The following is a 21,228-nucleotide window of genomic DNA, read 5'->3' as shown; positions in this document are numbered from 1 at the left end:
TACATACATACATTAAAAAACAAATATATTTTTCATCATCATAGACTGTGTTTCTGTCGCTCGAATGAATTTTATTATTTCTTCAAGGTTCTTCACACACGTACACCTTAAGAGATATCAAGTATGTGTAACACGTTCTCAAAAAATTAGGGTTGGCACCCAGAAAAATTTTGAGTCAGAGATTTTGCTGGTTTGGGCACGCACTCACAAAAAGGTCGCCCACCCCTGGACGAGACTATAGGCTAACAGGAATGTGCATCAGGCTACTGGCACAGACTCAGATCGCTAGCCCCCCACAAATGTCTCATTTCCCCGACACTGTGACTTGGGGAACTTTAGGAAAGGCTACAGTTCCCATGAGGCATCTCTCGCTTCGTCTGTGTTACATTCACTTTCCCAAGGCCACAGGGATGCAGTGTGTGAAGTGCTGGGGTCCCAGATAGAATTTAAGCTCCAGCAGTGATGACATTTTTGAAGTTTGGCCACTGGTGCCTTTTAGTAAATGTTAAAGGTTATTTATGTTTAAACCACATTTTTGACCAGTGTTCTCAGTGGTTAGCTCGTTGGCCCACGCACCCACCGAAAGGGCTGCGGGTTCAATTCCCGGTCCAGGGCGTGCGCGTGGGTGCAGGTTTGATCCCTGGCCCGAGTCGGGTTGTGTTCGGGAGGCAACCAGTCGAGGTGTCTGTGGGAAGGATAGACGGAGCCAGGACACCGAGGCGAGTCGTGAAGGCCTCACCCAGTGAGAAGTGCCAACTTCTCCAGCATCACATCGAGGTACAGGCGTCTCTGCGCCTCATCCAGGAGCCCCCCACTCCTCCTGCGAGAAGAAAATGTCCACTGTGGAGCGCGGCTACACGCAGCGGTTCTCAACCAGTGGGTGGGTCGCGGTTCCTTTGGGGGTCGAACGACCCTTTCACAAGGGTCACCTAAGACCATCGGAAAACACATATATACTTACATATTGTTTTTGTGATTAGTCACTATGCTTTAATTATGTTCAGTTTGTAACAATGAAAATACATCCTGCATATCAGATATGTACATGACGATCCATAACAGCAGCAACATGACAGTGATGAAGTAGCAACAACAATAATTTTATGGTTGGGGATCAGCACAACATGAGGAACTTTATTTAAGGGTCACGGCACGAGGAAGGTTGAGAACCACTGGGCTACAGCGTGTGGACTGGTTCAAGCCTGAGACTAATGAGAGAGCTCGACCCTCTCGTGACAAAAAGCCACGTGCAAGTCGCAGCACAATTACAGCCAAAGGCTATAGGGCTGTGGTTCTCAGCCTTGGCTGCACATGAGACTCGCCTGGGAATCTTTTTTAAAATCCTGATTTCTGGGCCGCATCCTCCGGAAATTCTGTTCCTTTGTTACTAATGTTGTGGCCCCACTCCATCACAAAGAAACAGAATTTCCGGGGGATGAGGCCCAGAAATCAGGATTTTAAAAAGATTGCCAGGTGATTCTCATGTGCAGCCAAGGGTGAGAACCACTGCTATAGTGTAAGCTTGACCTTATGGTCCGAACCCGTGGGCCCCCGTGGCTGAGTGATGTGGGCTGCGGGAGGTGCAGCCAGGAAACACAGCTTGACCAGGTGCGTGTAGCTGAGAAGATTCGAAACCGTGAGGACACTGTAAACATCCAGACCATGACCTTACTGTGCCTCGCGGAGTCTGACTATAAAATACAGACTCGGCTTGCAGGCCCTGGCGCTGTCTCTCCATCAGAGCGGAGGGCAGCGTCCCACCCAGCCCCGGCTTCCTTCTCTCCTCTGCCTTCTTTAAACCTTCACCACCTATCCCCTGCCCCCAGGTTCACCCAGGGATGTGCCGGCTGGGCACAGTCCACGTCCTCGTAGGTCACACAGCCCTGCCCTGACGGCGACAGATCTATGATCAGCTTCTCTCCCAGGACCCTAGATCCACACCCTGCTCCCCCTTCTCCCCGTGTCCCCCCTTAGAGGAGCTCACAGGGCCTGGTGTCACACATGCCTGTGCTCTTCTCACTGTATCAAGATCACGGTGTCCGCCCACAGCAACGACGGGCACATGGGCAGGGAGCAGCCCTGTGAACCCAGCCTGGCCTCAGGGCCTGTGCCCTCCATGCCACGGGCTGACAGCCCTCTGTTTCACACACCTCTCTCTCTCTCTCTCTCTCTCTCTCTCTCTCTCTCTCTCTCTCTCTCTCTCTCTCTCTCCAGAGCATGGCATCCAGATGGTGCCTGGCACCTTCAAACACGGCCCCAGACTCCCAGTGGTCTCCACTGCCAGACGGGACGGACCTGCCTGAAGGGCTCCCTGGCCAATTCTTTTTTTTTTCTTTTTATTTTTTAAATATATTTTAATGATTTTTTACAGAGAGGAAGGGAGGGGGAATAGAGAGTGAGAAATATCGATCAGCTGCCTCCTGTACACTCCCTACTGGGGATGTGCCCGCAACCAAGGTACATGCCCTTGACCAGAATCAAACCCAGGACCCTTCAGTCTGCAGGCCGACGCTCTATCCACTGAGCCAAACCGGCTAGGGCCCTGCCCAATTCTTTAAAAAAAAAATTTTCTTTTATTGATTTCAGAGAATGGGAGAGGAAGAGAGAGAAACATCAATGATGCGAGAGAATCATGGATCGGCTGCCTCCTGCACTGGGGATCGAGCCCGCAACCCAGGCATGTGCCCTTGACCGGAATCGAACCCGGGACCCTTCAGTCCGCAGACCAATGTCTATCCACTGAACCACACCGGTCAGAGCCTGAAATCAATTTTAAAAATTTAATAAAATTACTGTCTGTGTTTAAAAAAATACTCCAAGGGTCACGACAAAAACCCTAAACCCGAAGTGTGAGTGGCAGCAGTCAGGGCGCATGTCTGCTGGTCTCGGTGGGTCACTCCTGAGTCCCTGGTTCCCAGGGGAGCCCCGCCCGGGAGAGAGCACCGGCCTCCCGGACACCCCGCCCCCCCCGCCCCCCCCGCCCCCTGCCACCCGGCACTGGGGGGGCGGGGGGGGGGGGTGGCAGGCACAGCCCCGCGGCCAGCAGCGCCCCCCTGTGGCCCCCGAGGCTGAAGGCGAACCCCTTCCTCTGCCTTCCCGCCGCCAATGCTGCGGGCTCAGCGGCCCCTCCTCGACCCGTCACCTGCCCCCGCCCCGTCCCCCCGGGAGCCCTCCTTCCCCCCCCCCCCCGCGCCCAGCGCCTCCAGGTCCGGACGCGGGGCCGGGGCTGCCGGGTTGGGCGGGGGAGGCGGGGAGGCGCGGGGGCCGCCAGCGGGCTCTGCATGGAGGGGTCGGGGTGGGGCAGGAGAGCGGGGGCTCCCGAGAGACCGGACCCTGCACAGTAGCGCCCGCCGCCCTCCGCGAGCATCTCCTCGGCCCGTCCCTGCAGCCCGACCCGCGCCCCAAAGGACCCAGATCGCGCCGAGGCCGTCGGTCTGGCGGACGGCGACCCCCGCGCCGCGATCCAGGGCCCCCTCCCCCCAAAACTCCCCGCTTCCAGGTGCCTGAGGGAGGCACGCCTAGCACGTCTGCCGCGCGGCATTATGGGTAACGTAGTTCCCTCCGCGCCCTTTGCGCCTCACCCCGGGGTATTCCTCAGTGGCACGCCTACGGCGTTCGGCACGGGGGATTGTGGGTAACGTAGTTCCTACGCTGACCGTTTGCGCCTTACTTCTGTGCGCCCATTGGCTGCATGCCTGCAGCGTGTGACGCGCGGCATTATGGGTAACGTAGTTCCCACAGCGTCGTTTGCGCCTTACCGCTGTACCTTCATCAGAGGCACGCCTACGGCACTCGGCACGGGGCATTGTGGGTAACGTAGTTCCCGCAGCGTCGTTTGAGCTTTCTGTACGTTCACCAGGGCCACGCCTACGTCACTCGGCACGGGGCATTGTGGGTAATGTGCTTCCCTCGCCTTCGGGAGCTGCCGCGCGGGAGCCCTCGGCACATGGCTGTGGAGCCCGCGAGGCCGCGTTAGCCCGGCGGTGGTCGCCCTCCAGGCCTCGCCGCGAGCTCCCGGGAGGACGGTGCCGGAGCGGGGCCGTGTCCCGGCGGGGCCGTGAGCGCCGAGCGTCGTTGGAAAAGGTGAGGCCCTGACCTCGTAGGCGAGGCCGGGAGGCTTGAGGGGGAATGCGGCCGCGTCGGCTCCCGACTCGGGCGGGAGTGCGGGGCGAGCGGGACGACGCGCCCGGAGCCACGAGGGGCCTGAGGGACGCGGGAGCCGCCGTGGGGGGGGTCTCGGCAGCGCCGGGCCTGTGCCGGGGAGGCCGCCGGGCAGCTCGCGGGCGCGCCTCTCCCGGACCCTGGCGGGCGACCCCTGAGGCGGCGCGGGAAGTTCGGTGACTCGCCCTTGTGGGGAAAAAGGGGGAGCACGGGCTCCGGGTCCTGAGGTGGAGACTCAATCTCGACGGGTTTGCTCGGAAAAGCCCAGGCCTCGGGGTGTCTCCCGCCCAGACGCCGCCAGCCCCGGGCAGGGGGGGTCCCTCCCGCCGCCCCCGAACGCGCTCCCCCGAGATTCGAACTCAAGTCCCACGTGGCTCCGCTGACTTGAGCCCCATCTCCCGGGGCCGAAAGAATTGACCAGGCTCCCCCCCAAAAACAGAACCAAGGGGACCCGGAGCGCTCTTCATATTAAGGGGCTGTCAGTCTAAAGCAGTAAATATCGGGCGCTCGGTCATTCCTAAGGGAGGGCTTTCTGGGGCCTCCCCTGGCCACCCAGGGGCTCAGGGAGGCATCTCCCCTCCGGCGGGTCAGGGTTCGAGGATGGCCCACCCTGTGCCACTGCTCCCGGCCTGGTCGCACCCTCACAGGCACTGCTTCTGGTCCTTTCCGACACCCTGGGGAACCCATGCGCCTTCAGTGCCCATTTCCCACTTTATTTTATTTTATTTATTTATTTTATTTTATTTTATATTTTGTTTTGTTTAGAGGAAGGGAGAGGGAGAGAAACATTAATGATGAGAGAACCATTGGCTGCGTCCTGCACGTCCCCTACTGAGAAAACTACATTACCCAGAGGGGAATGCGCCCAATTTTGGGCAATGCAGGGTGGGACTTCCCGTGCCCTCCTCAGAAGCTTCATATTTGCCTTTCAGGGTGGTTCACCAAGTCAGAGGCTCCAAAGCGACAGGCCGTGATGGAGAAGCGCCAGAGGGTCGCCCCTGCCATGCTGAGGCGGGTCCGAGACTTGCTGAGCCGCTATTGTTGGGGTTCAGGCCTTCCAGCCACACAGACGGGGCTCTGCCCACAGAGTTCGATGGCTGTGGCAGCGCCAAGGCGCCAGGCTGAGGTGAGCATGTCCCCGCCTCCCCCACCCAGCCCTGCAGCCCAGGCCCCACCTCAGGACCGGAGGCTTTACTGGGTGACGCTGGTGTGATGGGGGTGGGAGAGGGTGAGGAGCCACCGGGTGAAAACATGCAGGGGCTGCTAAGCTGGAAGGCAACAGAGAAAGTGAGGCAGAGGTGTGTGTGAGGAGTTTTACTTTTATTCTCAGGGTGCTGGGTCATGGAGGGATGTGAACAAAAGAGGGACATTGTGTGAGGCAGGGATTCTCAAGTTTTCCCAAAACTTCCCAGGAAGAACAGTCTAGAAGGGAGAGGCCAGCAGCAGGGGCGGGAAGGAGGACCCTGTAGGTGATGAGGTCACTGGCAGGTGCGCACTGGCCTGAGCCCCGAGGGAGGCGGGCATCACCCGGCCCCGGGGCTGGGCCAGGGCCCTGAGCAGCCTGAGCCCCTGGGTCCTGGGGTGGGTGCCAGGCCCTCAACAGCCCTTTAGTTCCCAAAGGTTCCTGGTGGTGCAGAGCCGCTGAGGGGACTGGGCTGTGGAGCTGATTTCAGGGCCTCACATTCCTGTGGCCTCTGAGGTCGTGGTGTCCTGGGGCTGTCCAGCTTCTCTTCCAGCTCGTAGGCCTGGGGATCTTGAACAGACACCAAGGCTAGAGTCCTAAGTCGAGGTCTAGGGTTATAGGATGTGGTCCCTGTTTTTGGCAATGAGTAGAATGAGATGTGAGAGGTCCTCACAGGCACAGGGGCCAGAATGTGCAATGGCTTAGAGGGGACACTGAGCAAGTTCTGGAACCTGCAAGTGTCCTTTCTTCCCATGGGAACTGGGGGCAGTGGGAGAGGAGTCAGGTCTAGAGCAGCTTTGTAACAAGTTGGGTGTCTGTTCTGCTGGTGATGGGTGCCTGGAGCAGTGGAGGCAGGTGATCTGACCCAGGTCTCGTGAGAATCCATGTGGCTGCAGCTTAGAATGAACAGGGAGGAGGCTGCTGCAATAGTCGGAGTAATTGTGATGGTGTCTGGGCCAGGGTGGTGGCCATGGAGGTGAGAGAAGCATTTTGTTGTTTTATGTTTTTTTTGTTTTTTTATTATTATTTTTTTATTGCTGAAAGTATTACAAAGGGTATTACATATGTGTCCTTCCACACACCCCCCCCCCCCGCCTTTGACAATCCCCTGGCCTCCCCTACCCCCCAGTGTCTTATGTCCATTGGTTATGCTTATATGCATGCATACAAGTCCTTCAGTTGATCTCTTACCCCCCTCCCTCCTGCCCCCCAACCCTCCCTGGCCTTCCCGCTGCAGTTTGACAGTCTGTTTGAGGCAGCTCTGCCTCTGTATCTATTATTGTTCAAAAGTTTATAATGGTCTCTATTATCCACGAATGAGTGAGATCATGTGGTATTTTTCCTTTATTGACTGGCTTATTTCACTTAGCATAATGCTCTCCAGTTCCATCCATGCTGTTGCAAATGGTAAGAGTTCCTTCCTTTTTAGAGCAGCATAGTATTCCATCATGTAGATGTACCACGGTTTTCTAATCCATTCATCTACTGATGGGCACTTAGGCTGTTTCCAGATCTTAGCTATGGTGAATTGTGCTGCTATGAACATAGGGGTGCATATATCCTTTCTGATTGGTGTTTCTGGTTTATTGGGATATATTCCTAGAAGTGGGATCACAGGGTCAAATGGGAGTTCCATTTTCAGTTTTTTGAGGAAACTCCATACTGCCTTCCATAGTGGCTGCACCAGTCTGCATTCCCACCAGCAGTGCACGAGTATTCCTTTTTCTCCACATCCTCTCCAGCACTTGTCGTTTGTTGATTTGTTGATGATAGCCAGTCTGACAGGTGTGAGATGGTACCTCATTGTTGTTTTGATTTGCATCTCTTGGATGATTAGTGACTTTGAGCATGTTTTCATATGTCTCTTGGCTTTCTGAATGTCCTCTTTTGAAAGGTGTCTATTTAGATCCTTTGCCCATTTTTTGATTGGATTGTTTATCTTCTTTTTGTTAAGTTGTATGAGTTCCCTATAAATTTTGGAGATTAGGCCCTTATCAGATATGACATTGGCAAATATGTTTTCCCACGCAGTGGGTTTTCTCGTTGTTTTGTTGCATTTTGATTATAAGTTAGGGTTTTGAGTGAAGATGCCAGGACTTTTTTTAAAAACTTTATTTATTTATTTTAGGGAGATAGGGACAGACAGACATTGATTTGTTGTTCTATTTATTTATCCATTCACGGATTGATTCTTGTATGTGCCCTGATGGGAGATTGAACCCCCAACCTTGGTGTATGGGGCCCGACGCTCCGCCCAACTGAGGAAACCTGGCTGGGTGCCTTCTGCATTTTCTTTTAAAAAATATTTTTGATTGATTTTAGCGAGGAAGGGAGAGGGAGAGAGAGAGAGAAATATCAATGATGAGAGAGAATCATTGATTGGCTGCCTCCTGCACGCAAGCGAGCCCGCAACCCAGGTATATGCTCTTGATTGGAATCGAACCTGGGACCTTTCAGTTTGCAGGTCAAAGTTCTATCCACTGAGCCAAACCAGCTAGGGCTGCATTTTCTAACTTTAAGGTTGACATAGAGAGAGGTAGGAGCCAGGGATGACATGAAGGTTTGGAGGAAGAGAAGCACCTCAATTTAGTTGGCAAAACACACTGAAGGAAGAGCAGTATTCATTGAGGATATCGGGAGTTTTATTTTTGGCCTGATGAGGGTATGAGATTTTTGAGAGAGAGTTCATAGGTGTCTGGAATTCTGAGGAGGTGTTCAGGATGGAGACTTCTCCAAAAGGTAGTGGAGAGTGTGTGGGCCCGGGAGGAGCTGCAGCTCACTATGGTCGGAATGTTAATGGTAATAGCCCAGGATGAGGAGCGTGGGCCTGAGGACTGGGTTCCTGTTGGAACCCTGGTTGTGGGAAGTGGGTGTCACAATATAAGTGACAGACAGAAGTGGTCATGTGGAGGGTGAGGGAGAGACTGGTTTGGCAAGTGGACAAGGCCTCCAAGGGACGAGGAACGGGGAACACATGGAAGAGTAACTCACACAAGATGAGAGGAGGGCTGATGCATATTCACTGCTTTCAAGACTCTCCAGAACATTGGTGTGACCCTTGTTGTGGCTGGGGTGTGGCCATCAGGTTGGCTCTTAGCTTAGGGGCACATGTGATCATCTCGAAGACTCACTGGGCATAGGCTAGAGGGCCACTGGGGCTGGGCCTTGTGTGGGGTGAGGAGAGGGAAGGCTGTGACTATGAATGGACATCAGTTGCAGCACCAGTGGGGGAGGCTGTGGGCACCTGAGAGCCGATGTGGTTCTCAGCAGGTGACGTGGGAACAAGGAACAGTCAGGAGGGAGGCCTTCGGAGCAGGACTTCAGGCCGCGTCTGTGAGTGTGGACCATCAGAGTCCGGGTAGTACTTGATCCTCTTAGAATTTTCCAAACATTCTCTGGACCCCATCTGCTGAGCAATGAAGAGAGAGGCCAAGGAGATGATGTGGTGCCGCACAGGAGGCGGCGGGCTGTGGGAGTGCAGGTGGGAAAGGTGTGGTCGGGATAGTGATGTGCACATGGAGAGGGCGTGTGAACTCATGGCCGCAGGGCCCTGGCATTGACATGAGAGTGAATGAAGGGCGAGCCCATGTCTGTTGGTATCTGGTGGAAACGTGATGTCACTCCCCCGGGGAATTGCCTGGAAGGCGGGGGTGTAGTGGTCCTACATGCCCGGCCCAGAGCTTCGATGTCATTTATGTCCCTTCCTGCCTGTTGTTCAGGGCAGATGCAATGATCAGTGGGGCCTCAGTGAGATAGCAGACCTCAGTGCAACCCAGGCTTGGAAATCTCCCTTGGCATAGGGAAGGGAGAAGGAGAAGCAGGGCCTAGATTAGGGAGGTGGTAAAGTAATAATCCTGGGAAAGAAGCAAATCATGGAAAAATTGTCCCTGTCGGGGCATGTTTGACTTTTTTTAAAAAAATATATTTTATTGATTTTTTTTACAGAGAGGAAGGGAGAGAGAGAGTTAGAATCATCGATCAGCTGTCTCCTGCACACCCTCCACTGGGGCTGTGCCCACAACCAAGGCACATGCTCTTGACCGGAATCGAACCTGGGACCCTTGAGTCTGCAGGCCAACGCTCTATCCACTGAGCCAAACCAGCCAGGGCTTGACTTTCCTTTAAAGCTGTGCTTCTGGGAATGTAGCTGTGAGAGAGAGATGTGATTCACATAATTATGTGCGGAGGGTACTGTAAAGGGAAGGGATTTGGGTCACCAGGGTGAAGGGTGATGCCATGGTTTTTATGTATTGGAGGGACACTGGGCTCACGGGTATTGCCTGACAACTTGAGTGTCTCATCACTCACACACTCTCTGTGGCCAACTTCTCTGTATGTTTGTGACACCCACTGTGTTAACAAGGGGCAGTGTGGCCTACATGCAAAGCGCAGAGCTGTTATCATCTCTCTGCCCCTCTGCCTGTTATTGTGGGAAGACACAGTATCAATGGGAATATAGAAGTGAGTGACTCCAACGATAGCAGGGCTTGGTGTCATTGATGTGGGAGGAGGGAGCAGATGGATGTGGAGGCTGGGTGGTATGAGGAATGTAAAATCCTAGGAGTGAAGCTGGTCATGAACTGAATTGTCGCCATTATGACAGGATATGGACTTTGAGGACGTGGCCATTGCCTTCTCCCAGGAGGAGTGGGGGCTCCTTGATGAGGCTCAGAGACTGCTGTACTGCGAGGTGATGCTGGAGAACTTTGCACTTGTAGCATCTGTTGGTAAGACCTTCACATCACTACTCATGTCCTAGGTCATGGCCTCCCTTTTCGTTTTTCCTCCTGAAGTAGCTTAGTCCCTCAGCCATACCATGGGCTCTGCTAATTTCCGCACTTTGTTGTCATACGTGCTGTGGCTGCTTGTGCTGAGTTGTTTGGTGAGTTCCCTCTGCCGGGAACACTCTGAGCATCCCTTACATCTGTTGCCTCAAAAAGTTCAGTGAATGGGCCTCGGCTCAGACAGCCCAATACATGCCCCGTCTTCACCCTCTGCCTGGAAGGGTGACTCTGCCCAGATTCATGGCTTCTGGTTCTGGCCCCTTCCATTAGCTAACAATCCTTTGTGACTTCCTGTGCCAGGTCATGATCATTCTTTATATGAACCATGGACTGTACTTGTCAGAACCACCTCAATTGTTTGTAATATTGTCTTCCCTTAACACTATCGTATGTCAAGTTGGCTCTGGGCCAGTAGTGGCTGCTTACATGTGTTGTCTGTCATTAAGATTTGGATCATTCAGGTTCTGAGTAGTTGTTTCATTGAAGGTGCAGGGAGAACCCTGCTTCTATCACAGGCTGTACATGGAAAGATGGTCTCAGGAGAAGGCTGGCCCTGGTGAGTGGCAGCTAGGCAAGAGAATGACCTAAGGGCTGTGTTCCGATCATGCCCGGATTCTGCTTGTGTCCGATAGTGTTGTGCAGGTGCCCCTGCTCACAACACATTTCCATTTTTTCTTTCCCGTATTTGATCCTTTGATAACTTGTCATTTCATTGGTGACTTCTCAGCTCCTGGCTACCTTCCCCTGTGTGGTCTCCCGGCATCAGCTGTTCCTCTGCACTGGTTCCTCTGGTGTATGTTCCAGCATTTACCTGTGCATATGTTATGAGGTGTGCTGTGTCCTTAATAAGTGCATAGACACCAGCTCCTCACTTAATTTTACTGGGGGTAAAACATAACCAACCTTCTGGACAGCTTGCCCATTCCACCCGTAGACAAGCCCTTCTGAATGCTTTCAGCAGAAGAATTAGTTGGAGATGCTGTTTCTATTCCATGTGGTTGCCTGCCATCTCTGTGTCCTTTTCCTGGGGAGGTCTCCCCTATTTTGTGATCTTCAGAAGCCCAGTACTGCACAGCAGCACATTATTCAGCCTGCCTCCAGGGCTCTATTTTCAGACGATCCCATGAAACCAAAAACCAAGGTCCCATGAAACCAACATATGGAGTCTGACAAACCTTAGTAATGGGACTTGCTCCTCCCACCACAGCCAACACCATTACCTCAGCATTTCTCTACTTTCAGGTTGTTGGCATAAAAGTGAAGATGAGACCTCTTCCAAGCAGAGTGTATCTGTAACAGCAGAGTCACAGGTCAAGGCTTCTAAGACAGCTCTACCAACCCTGAAGACCCATCTTTGTGACCGGTGTGTCTCAGTCTTAAAAGCTATTCTGCACCTGACTGAGTCACAAGTAGCAGACTTTGAGCAGAAAGCCTTCTTCAGTGACGCATGTGAGAGAGACTTCTGTTTCAGTGCAAACCCTCACCAGCAACAGAGGGAAGCCAGTGGAGAGAAGCCCTGGAACGAAGCTATGGACTGGGCCTCGTTGCTGACCAGGTGCAGCTTCTATGCATCACAGAAGCCTTTCACGTATAGGGAGGTAGAGGAGGATTTCCCAGCCATCTCAGGCCTTCTTCAGCACCAGGACACTCTTCACACCGAGGAGCCACACAGTGGTCCTGAGAGTGGGCAGGCCGTTCTTAGTGGAAAACATCATCACGAGTCGGGTGAGTGTAAAACGGCTGCCTTCCACAACCAGAACCTTGTTCAACAGCAGAGCGTCTGCCCTGGAAAAGGGCATTTTGAGTGTCGCAAATGTGGGAAGGCCTTTCGCCAAAAGTTTAACCTCATTCGTCATAGGAGACTTCACACTGGACAGAAGCCTTATGAGTGTGGTGATTGTCCGAAATCCTTTAGCCAAAGCTCTAGCTTCATTCAGTACAAGAGAGTTCACACTGGAGAAAAGTCATATGAGTGTAGTGATTGTGGAATGTCCTTCAGCCATAGGTCTAAGCTCATTGAACACCACAAAGGTCACACAGGTGAAAGGCCTTATGAGTGTCGTGAATGTGGGAAGTTTTTTAGACGCAAAGATTACCTCCAAAACCACGAGAGAGTTCACACTGGGGACAAGCCGTATGAATGTAGTGATTGTGGGAGATGCTTTCGCTATCAAAATGGACTCATTCAACATGAGAGAATTCACACTGGAGAAAAGCCATATGAGTGTAGCTATTGTGGAAAGTCCTTCAGCCAGAGCTCAACACTCATTGAACACCACCGAGGTCACACTGGGGAAAAGCCTTATGAGTGTAGTGTTTGTGGGACATCTTTCAGCAGAAGGTCTGGCTTCACTCGACATCAAAGAATTCACACTGGAGAAAAGCCATATGAGTGTAGTGATTGTGGGAAATGCTTTAGCTATAACAGTGGACTCGTTCAACATCAGAAAATTCACACTGGAGAAAAGCCATATGAATGTAGTGATTGTGGAATGTTCTTCAGCCATAAGTCTAAGCTCATGGAACATCACAAAGGTCACACCGGAGAAAAGCCTTATGAGTGTAGTGAATGTGGGAAGTTTTTTAGACGCAAAGCTAACCTCCGTATTCACCAGAGAGTTCACACTGGAGAAAAGCCTTATAAGTGCAGTGAATGTGAGAAAACCTTTGGACAAAACTGTAACCTCCTCCAACATATGAAAGCTCACACTGGAGAAAAGCCGTATCAGTGTACTGATTGTGGGAAGTCCTTCAGCCGTAATTCTATCCTCATTGATCACCAGCGATCTCACACTGGAGAAAAGCCTTTTGAGTGCAGTGTTTGTGGGAAATGCTTTAGACTACGCAGCAGTCTTAGTTATCACCATCACGTTCATTCTGGGAAAAAAGCCTTATGACTGGTGAATGTGGGAATTCCTACAGCAATACTTGTGGCCTCGTTCTTCACCAGATAGTTCACACTGGAGAAAAACCGTATGAATGTTGTGATTGTGGAAAATGCTTTAGTTTTAAACATAGACTCATTCAACATCAACTCACAGTGAAGAAAAGCCCTATGAGTATAGTTATTGTCGAAAGTCATTCACACAAAGGTCTCAACTCGGTAAACGCCGCAAAGGTCACACTGGTGAAAGGCCTTATGTGTGTAGTGTTTGTGGGAAGTCCTTTGTGACAACCTCTCTCCTCATTGAACACCAGCGATGTCACACTCGAGAAAAGCCGTGTGAGTGTAGTGAATTTGGGAAGTTTTGTGTTTTTTTTTTTTTTTAATATATAATTTTATTGATTTTAGGGAGGAACAGAGAGGGTGAGAGATAGAAACATCAAGGTTGAGAGAACCATGGATTGGCTGCCTCCTGCACGCCCCCTACTGGGGATCAAGCCAGCAACCTGGACATGTGCACTTCATGGGAATCAAATCTGGGACCCTTCAGTCTGCAGGCTTACTCTTCTATCCACAGAGCCAAACCGGTCAGGGTAAATGTGGGAAGTTTTTTTATAGAAAGCTCTATCCTTTTCCAACACTACAGAGTTCACTCTGGAGAAATGCCTTTGCAATGTAGTGATTGTGGGAAATTCTTTAGACAATGTTCCAACCTGATTCAACACTGGAGAGTTCATTCTGGAGAAAAGCCTATGGGTGTACTGGATGTGGGGATTCTTTTAGACTCAAATCTAACCTCTTTAGACACTAAAATGTTTACACTGGAGAAAAGCTTTAAAGATGCTGGGATGTTGGGAATGTTTCATTTCCTCGGTCATAATAACACTAGAGGAGACGGAGAACCATTTACTTTAAATCTTTTTAGCAAAACTGTGCTAGATTCCTCATACACTTCAGGTATAAATGTTTTTAACTCTCTATCCCTCTCCCTTCCTCTCTGTAAAAAATCAATAAAACATATTTTAAAAAAAAATCACAAGGACAAACTCTAGACAAAGTAGGCATGTTCCTACCTGAACCTGTTTTCGCACATGGTCAGTTATATGTTGCTTTCTCTCGAGTTCGAAGAGCATGTGACGTTAAAGTTGTAAATAATTCATCAAGAGGGAAATTAGTCAAGCACTCTGAAAGTGTTTTCACTCTTAATGTGGTGTACAGGGAGATACTAGGATAAGTTTACTCACTTTATTAGTCATTGTTTGCATAACTTGTTTGTATATGATGTTTTTGTTTTTATATCATGCCTCTGTTATATCCTTTTGTTACTGTTTATTTATTAATAAATTTATATATTCTCATACATTTTAGTAATTGCCTTTCATCTCTCACACTTCTATTATAGAGAAAGGGCAAATAGCAATATTAAAATATTTCCTCTAATTCCCTTTTAATGTGCATGGATTTCATGCACCAGGCCACTAGTTTTTAAATAAAATGTGAACATTGAGTACAGCAGTATTTAGTGGGAGCTCAAAGGTTAGCTTTTTATACCATTTCATGGATTTTCGTAACGGATTATTATAGGCCAGCCGTGGGCAAACTACGGCCCACAGGCCGGATCTGGCCTGTTTGAAATGAATAAAACTAAAAAAAAAAAAAAAGACTGTACCCTTTTATGTAATGATGTTTACTTTGAATTTATATTAGTTCACAAACACTCCATCCATGCTTTTGTTCCGGCCCTCCGGTCCAGTTTAAGAACCCATTGTGGCCCTCGAGTCAAAAAGTTTGCCCACCCCTGTTATAGGCACTCATTTGATCAGATATATCAACTGCTGCTTTTTCTGCATTATAATCCACTACAATTTCTGGTTTCAAGTAGTGACATGATCTGTTTTCAGCGTTCACCATCTCTGACGTATGTTTTGTTGAAAGAAGATACATTACAACATTAGTTGGTGTCGTATTTTCTTTTTCTAAACTTTTCCCTGCATATACAGCGCTAAATGGAAAGGAAGACAAAAACAGGCTTGGCGCTTAACATGTTAATTTTGTTGGTTCTGTTCACTTTGCGGGATGCTTTGAAAGGATAATTGTCATCTGTCAGCATGTGGGGCTGAAGAGATGTGGGGATGCTAAAATTTCTATGCTGCTTAAGGGACAGTAGGATGTCAGAAGATTGCTCTTTGTTTAACATTGCCTTACTGCATTGCTGCCCAAAGCCTTCAGTGTAAGACTATGACTCTAGCCCCTAATCTGCAAGATTATTGGGGAGGTCATAGGTCACCTTGAAGAGGAAGCCTTTGTTGTGTTTCTATAAACATGAATTTTATTAGAGGCCTGGTGCATGCAATTCATGCACGGGTAGGGTCCCTAGGCCATGGCTGGGGCCTGCCTTCCCTGGCTGCTGGTTGCCAGCTGGGGCCTTCCTTCGTTCCACACCGCCCCCTGGTGGTCAGTGTACATCATTGTTAGTGACCAAACCCCAGGTGTCTGGGTCGAACTCCTGAGGGAACAATTTGCATATTAGGCTTTTATATACAGTATATAGGTTGCTTTGTTCACAGTACATATTAAATAGTGCCCAGCAACCATGAGGCAGTGATGTAGAAAATTTCATAGGCTGGTGCTTTTTTTCTTGTAGGACTCCGAGGATTAGGTAGAAGCACAACTGGAACAGAAACACTAGTATTAGTGAGTGGAAAACTGCAGTAGCCTTAGCCAGCTTGGCTCCGTGGACAGAGCATCGGCCAGCGGACCATAGGGGCCCGGGATCGATTCTGCTCTAGGGCACGTACCTCAGTTGCAGTCTCTTCCCCAGCCCAGGCCCTGGTCAGGACTCACGGCAGGAGACAACCAATGAAGTGTTTCTCTCACGTTGTTTTTGACTTTCTTTCTCTTCCACTCTCCCTAAAAACCAATGGAAAAATAGCCTCAGGTGAGGATTAATAAAGAAAAGAAAAAAGACATTGCAGTAAGTTAAATAAAGGGTGCTTTCTCTGAATGTTCATCCACAAATCTTGCAGACACTGGCTTCTGTGATCTGTGGTTACACACAGTCTCAAGGCCTCCACTACTCTTTCCTGTAGCTGAGGTTATTGGCCAGGAAAATAATCTAATGGTTTTGTGGGCTCCCCTGGAATCTCTGGGGTTTTCACCTCAAGGTTGTTGCTCTACAAGCAAGAAAGCAAAGCTAGAAAGATGCTCTTCCTTTAGTCAGTCCCAGATGTGTCCTTTGTAACCAATCAGCATTCCTGTTGACTCAGAGGGCAACAGTCTTCACTACTTGCCAGTTCTTGCTGCCACTGAGGAGAGAGATGGTAGAGTCCATATAGGCTTGCCAACCTACATTTCTAAGAAAAGATGGAGGGTGTGCAGGAGGCGGCTGATCGATGTTTCTCTCTCATCAATGTTTCTAACTCTCTATCTCTCTCCCTTCCTCTCTGTAAAAAATCAATAAAATATATTTTTTAAAAAAAATAAAGGCTTGACTTGATGGTGGCGGCAGTGGCACAAGCAGCAGTGGCCGAGAGGACATCGCCGGAGGGAGATATGGGAAGCAGGGACTTCCAGAGAGGCAACAGTGCGCCATTTGAGTGGCCGTTGGCCGCTGTTAGCCCCTGGGAATGGGCCGAGAGCTAGTACCTTCCCCCGGAGATCAGGTGGTGTCTCCATGGGAAAGTGGGGCACGTGGGACCATGGACAGTGATGCAGGCGGCTGAGGGTTGGGGCCTGGCCATCCCCTGGGAAGCCCTCACTGCAGGAGGAGGTTGTCCCCACTGTGCTCAGGCACAATCCCCCCTCCCGTTGACATGGCCTCCAGGGAAAGACGGGCCATGTCCTCAGAGGAGGGGCCCCCTGCAACATTGGCAGGTGGATTTCATTGGGTCTCTCCCTCTGGACCAGCTTTTTAAAAAATATATCTATGAAGGACCACTCGGGAGCCGAGAACCAGGTTAAAACAATAAATTAAATTAAAAAGTAGGCAGCCCTGGCCGGTTTGGCTCAGTGGATAGAGCATCGGCCGGTGGACCAAAGGGTCCCAGGTTTGATTCCGGTCAAGGGCATGTACCTTGGTTGTAGGCTCCTCCCTGGCCCGGGGCCCTTGTCAGGGCTCCTGCTGGAGGCAGCCAACTGATGTTTCTCTCACATCGATGTTTCTCTCTGTCTCTCCCCCTCTTTCTCCCATCCTCTCTAAAAGATCAATGGAAAAATATCCTTGGGTGAGGATTAACAAAAACAAACAAACAATAAATAAATAAAGGTGATTAAATGTTTTTAAAAATTTTTAAAAATAAATAAAAAGTAGGCAAATGATTCTGAGCAGACATTTTACCAAAGTAGATAAAGACAACATCCTACATAATAAAAGCCTATGCATGTGGTCATGACGCCCTCCTGCTATAACGAGCGACCACCAGGGGGCTGTGTGCGCAGCGGGCGCATACGGGTGAGCGGGACTGTGTGTGGCGAGGCGCGCACTGATGGGGGTGGGGGTGGTTTGACACGGGCACGGCACGGAGCCGTCCCATGGCTCCGGCCTACCTCTTTGGGGCTACTGATCACGGGGCTCCCGCACTGTGAGAGGGCACAGGCCAGGCTGGGGGACTTCCCCCCCAACCCCCCAGTGCACGAATTTCATGCATCGGGCCTTTAGTAAATAAATAAATAAAATGAAAACAATGCTGTTGACTGGGAATCACACCCTGACCTCCTGGTTCATAGGTCGCTGCTCCAGCCCTGAGCCACCCAGGCCAGGCACATGCCTGGTTTGCAGGCTGGATCCCCCAGCGGGGGCCATGCAGGAGGCAGCGGATCAATGATTCTCTCTCATCATTGCTGTTTCTCTCTCTCTTTCCCTCTGAAAACAATTTTTTATATATTTTTTATTTTATTTTTCAATATTTTACTGATTTTTTTAGAGAGGAAGGGAGAGGGATAGAGAGCTAGAAACATCAATGAGAGAGAAACATCGATCAGCTGCCTCCTGCACACCCCCTACTGGGGATGTGCCTGCAACCAAGGTACATGCCCTTGACCAGTATCGAACCTGGGACCCCTCAGTCCGCAGGCCAACACTCTATCCACTGAGCCAAACTGGTTAGGGCTGAAAACAATTTTTTAAAAATTTAAAAATAAAATTTAAAGCCCTAACCGGTTTGGCTCAGTGGATATAGCATCAGCCTGCGGATTGAAGGGTCCCAGGTTCGATTCCGGTCAAGGGTATGTACCTTAGTTGCTTGCGGGCGCATCCCCAGTAGCAGGTGTGCAGGAGGCAGCTGATCGATCTCTCTATCTCTCTATCCCTCTCCCTTCCTCTCTGTAAAAAAATCAATAAAATATATTAAAAAAAATAAAATGTAAAAAAGCATTCACTAGGCCCTGCCCCTCCCTCCCACGCTGGGCCTCCTGTGCTGGGCAGCTTCTGCCCGAGCCTCCGGGGCCCAGGGCCCAGGGCCCAGCTGTGTGCAGCGAGCAGCGGGCGTTCCACGTGCTCTGGAAGCGGCTCCTGCTCTGAGAGGTCCCAGAGCAGCCACCACGGCTGCTGTGGATCCCATGGGTGACGGCCTCTCGGCCTGGGCCTCCCCCTTGGCGCCTGGAGCTGCCCTGAAACTGCACAGTCCACATGGGGACACGGGGCCATGACTGAGCCTGAGCCTTCGCCCTGCACGTGCCTGGACGGTGGGGACTCGGGGGCTCCAGGCAGCGCGGGGCCTGAGGGCCGAGGCTGGGAGACGGGGAGCCGCCGTGTGGGGTCCACAGTTCCCCTGCCAGGGACTGGGTCTCCGGGGACCCTGGGAGTAGATGAGGACACAAGCAGCCACAGGCGTATAGGAGAGACGTTACTACAGGCCGAGCAGCCATCGCCAAGGAGTCATCAGACGTAGCCCCACAGAGCGGCCCCACACCGCAGGTCAGTAACACATTTTTTTTTTTTTTTTTTAGCGGATAGGGTGTGCCTTTATTTATTTTATTGATTTTTTAAAAAAATATATTTTATTGATTTTTTACAGAGAGGAAGGGAGAGAGATAGAGAGCCAGAAACATCGATGAGAGAGAAACATTGATCAGCTGCCTCCTGCACATCTTCCACTGGGGATATGCCCGCAACCCAGGTACATGCCCTTGACCGGAATCGAACCTGGGACCCTTCAGTCCGCAGGCCGATGCTATATCCACTGAGCCAAACCCGTTTTGGCAGTTTTATTGATTTTTTTACAGAGAGGAAGTGAGAGGGATAGTTAGAAACATCGATCAGCCGCCTCCTGCACACTCCCTGTTGGGGAGGTGCCCGCTACCAAGGTACATGCCCTTGACTGGAATTGAACCCGGGACCCTTCAGTCCAAAGGCCGACGCTCTATCCACTGAGCCAAACCGGCAGTGGTTCTCAACCTTCCTCATGCCGCGACTGTTTCATACAGTTCCTCATGTTGTGGTGACCCCCAACCATACAATTATTTTCGTTGCTACTTCATCACTGTAATGTTGCTACTGTTATGCATCGTCATGTAAATATCTGATATGCAGGATGTATTTTCATTGGTCGAGACCCACAGGTTGAGAACCGCTGGTTAGGGCCAGTCACACATCTTTATACCAACTCAGGCAAAGAGCCCTCTTGCCAAGGATGGCAGCAGCATTTTGGGGTCAGAAAGGCACGCCTGTGCACCTGCTTTTTGGCACCTGGGGCCTGACCATCTGCGGACTCCGATTAGGGCTCCCGCACTCCGCCCCTTACGCTGGACGGTCTTCTAGGGGTGCCCTGGTCCGTTTGCCAGCTCCCTGAACACAGAACCCACACCCACAACACAGACTGCAGCCTGTTGTAGCACCAGTCCTCCGGCCCTCATAGTGAAACTCAAGGATGCCCAACGCTGTGTCCCTGACAGCCTCTCCCACCAATCTCCCCGAGGGGGTCCCGGGAAGGGCTCGTCTGGCCGGTACTTCCCTGTCCACCTGCAGGGCACCGGATCCATCGCCAGGGCTGGGTCCAGGGGTGCGCCTGCAGCTTATGGTCACCCCCGCTCCCCCGCGGGGATAGGAGTGCTGCCTGGGGCCCTTGTCTAGCCACAGTCCCTGGCCAGGTGCTCACTGCCTCGTCCCCCTCTGCCAAGCGGGCAGGTATGTACCCTGGGGCGTGAGAGTTCATTCGTTTTCTCCTGCACCTGCAGCGTGTGAGGATCCCTCTGCGTCATTAAGTCTAAGGGGGAGGCACCTGTCTTCCTGAGCTGCTCATTCAACAACCTGCCCGCCGTATCCAATCCACTAGCCCAGCGGTTCTCAACCTTGGCTGCACATTAGAATCACCCGGGAATCTTTAAAATCCTGATTTCTGGGCCTCCTCCTTCGGAAATTCTGTTTCTTTGTGATGGGGTGAGGCCACAACATTCGTAACAAAGAAACAGAATTTCTGGAGGATGAGGCCCAGAAATCAGGATTTTAAAAAAGATTCCCAGGTGATTCTCATGTGCAGCCAAGGTTGAGAACCACTGCTCTAGACCCATCTTTAGGCGAGGTGGGCCCACCCCTACGCAGAGCTTGTCTTTCATTTTTTTTAAAAAACATAAAAGAATTCCATCATTTATTTATTAAATATACTTTTATTGATTGCAGAGAGGAAGGGAGAAGGAGAGGGAGATAGAAACAGCAATGATGAGAGAGAATCATGGATCATCTGCCTCCTGCACGCCCCCTATTGGGGATCGAGCCCACAACCCTGGGCACGTGCCCTCAACTGGAATCGAACCCAGGACCTTTCAGTCCACAGGCAGACACTCTATCCACTGAGCCAACCTGGCCAGGGCTGTATATTAGAATACGGAGTAGGAAAGACTAGGTGGATGAGCAATGTTGTTCTATGGATTGGATACCGGCACTGAAGATACAGGCAGGAGAGTCGTTATCTGTGGGAACCAGAGGAGAGATAACTCTTTGTGCTTCTACATGAGGGCGGCCTAAATTTCACCTCATCTTTCTTTACTTTTATTTATTTATTTATTTATTTTTAAACATATTTTTATTGATTTCAGGGAGAATGAGGGAGAGGTATTGAAGCATCAATGATGAGAGAGAATCATTGATCAGCTGCCTCCTGCACGACCCCTACTGGGGATCGAGCCTGCAGCCCACGCATGTGCCCATGACCAGAATTGAACCCGGGACCCTTCAGTCCGCAGGTCGATGCTCTATCCACTGAGCCAAACCAGATAGGGCT

At 50.9% G+C, this 21,228-nt stretch overlaps 2 protein-coding genes across 3 annotated transcripts in view; both read left to right on the top strand.

The window, feature by feature from the left end:
- LOC132216461 (zinc finger protein 792-like) overlaps positions 1-21,228 on the top strand; it is a 64,555-nt gene that overhangs the window by 36,285 nt on the left and 7,042 nt on the right. The window lies entirely within an intron of this gene.
- LOC132216447 (zinc finger protein 551-like) lies at positions 3,889-14,673 on the top strand. 2 transcript variants are annotated; one of them, XM_059665645.1, is made up of 4 exons: positions 3,889-4,083; positions 5,094-5,287; positions 9,948-10,071; positions 11,371-14,673. In XM_059665645.1, exons 2-4 carry the CDS (start codon positions 5,135-5,137, stop codon positions 13,023-13,025), a joined length of 1,932 nt encoding a protein of 643 aa, XP_059521628.1. In that variant the 5' UTR covers positions 3,889-4,083; positions 5,094-5,134; the 3' UTR covers positions 13,026-14,673. The 2 variants fall into 2 exon arrangements, with proteins under 2 accessions (XP_059521628.1, XP_059521629.1); XM_059665646.1 differs by lacking the exons at positions 3,889-4,083; positions 5,094-5,287 and adding an exon at positions 7,488-7,761.

The sequence above is a fragment of the Myotis daubentonii genome, chromosome 15 (assembly GCF_963259705.1).
Source record: "Myotis daubentonii chromosome 15, mMyoDau2.1, whole genome shotgun sequence".
NCBI classification, from domain to species: domain Eukaryota; kingdom Metazoa; phylum Chordata; class Mammalia; order Chiroptera; family Vespertilionidae; genus Myotis; species Myotis daubentonii.
The sequence above is the reverse complement of the archived record's forward strand: the minus strand, read 5'-3'. Positions and strand labels throughout refer to the sequence as shown.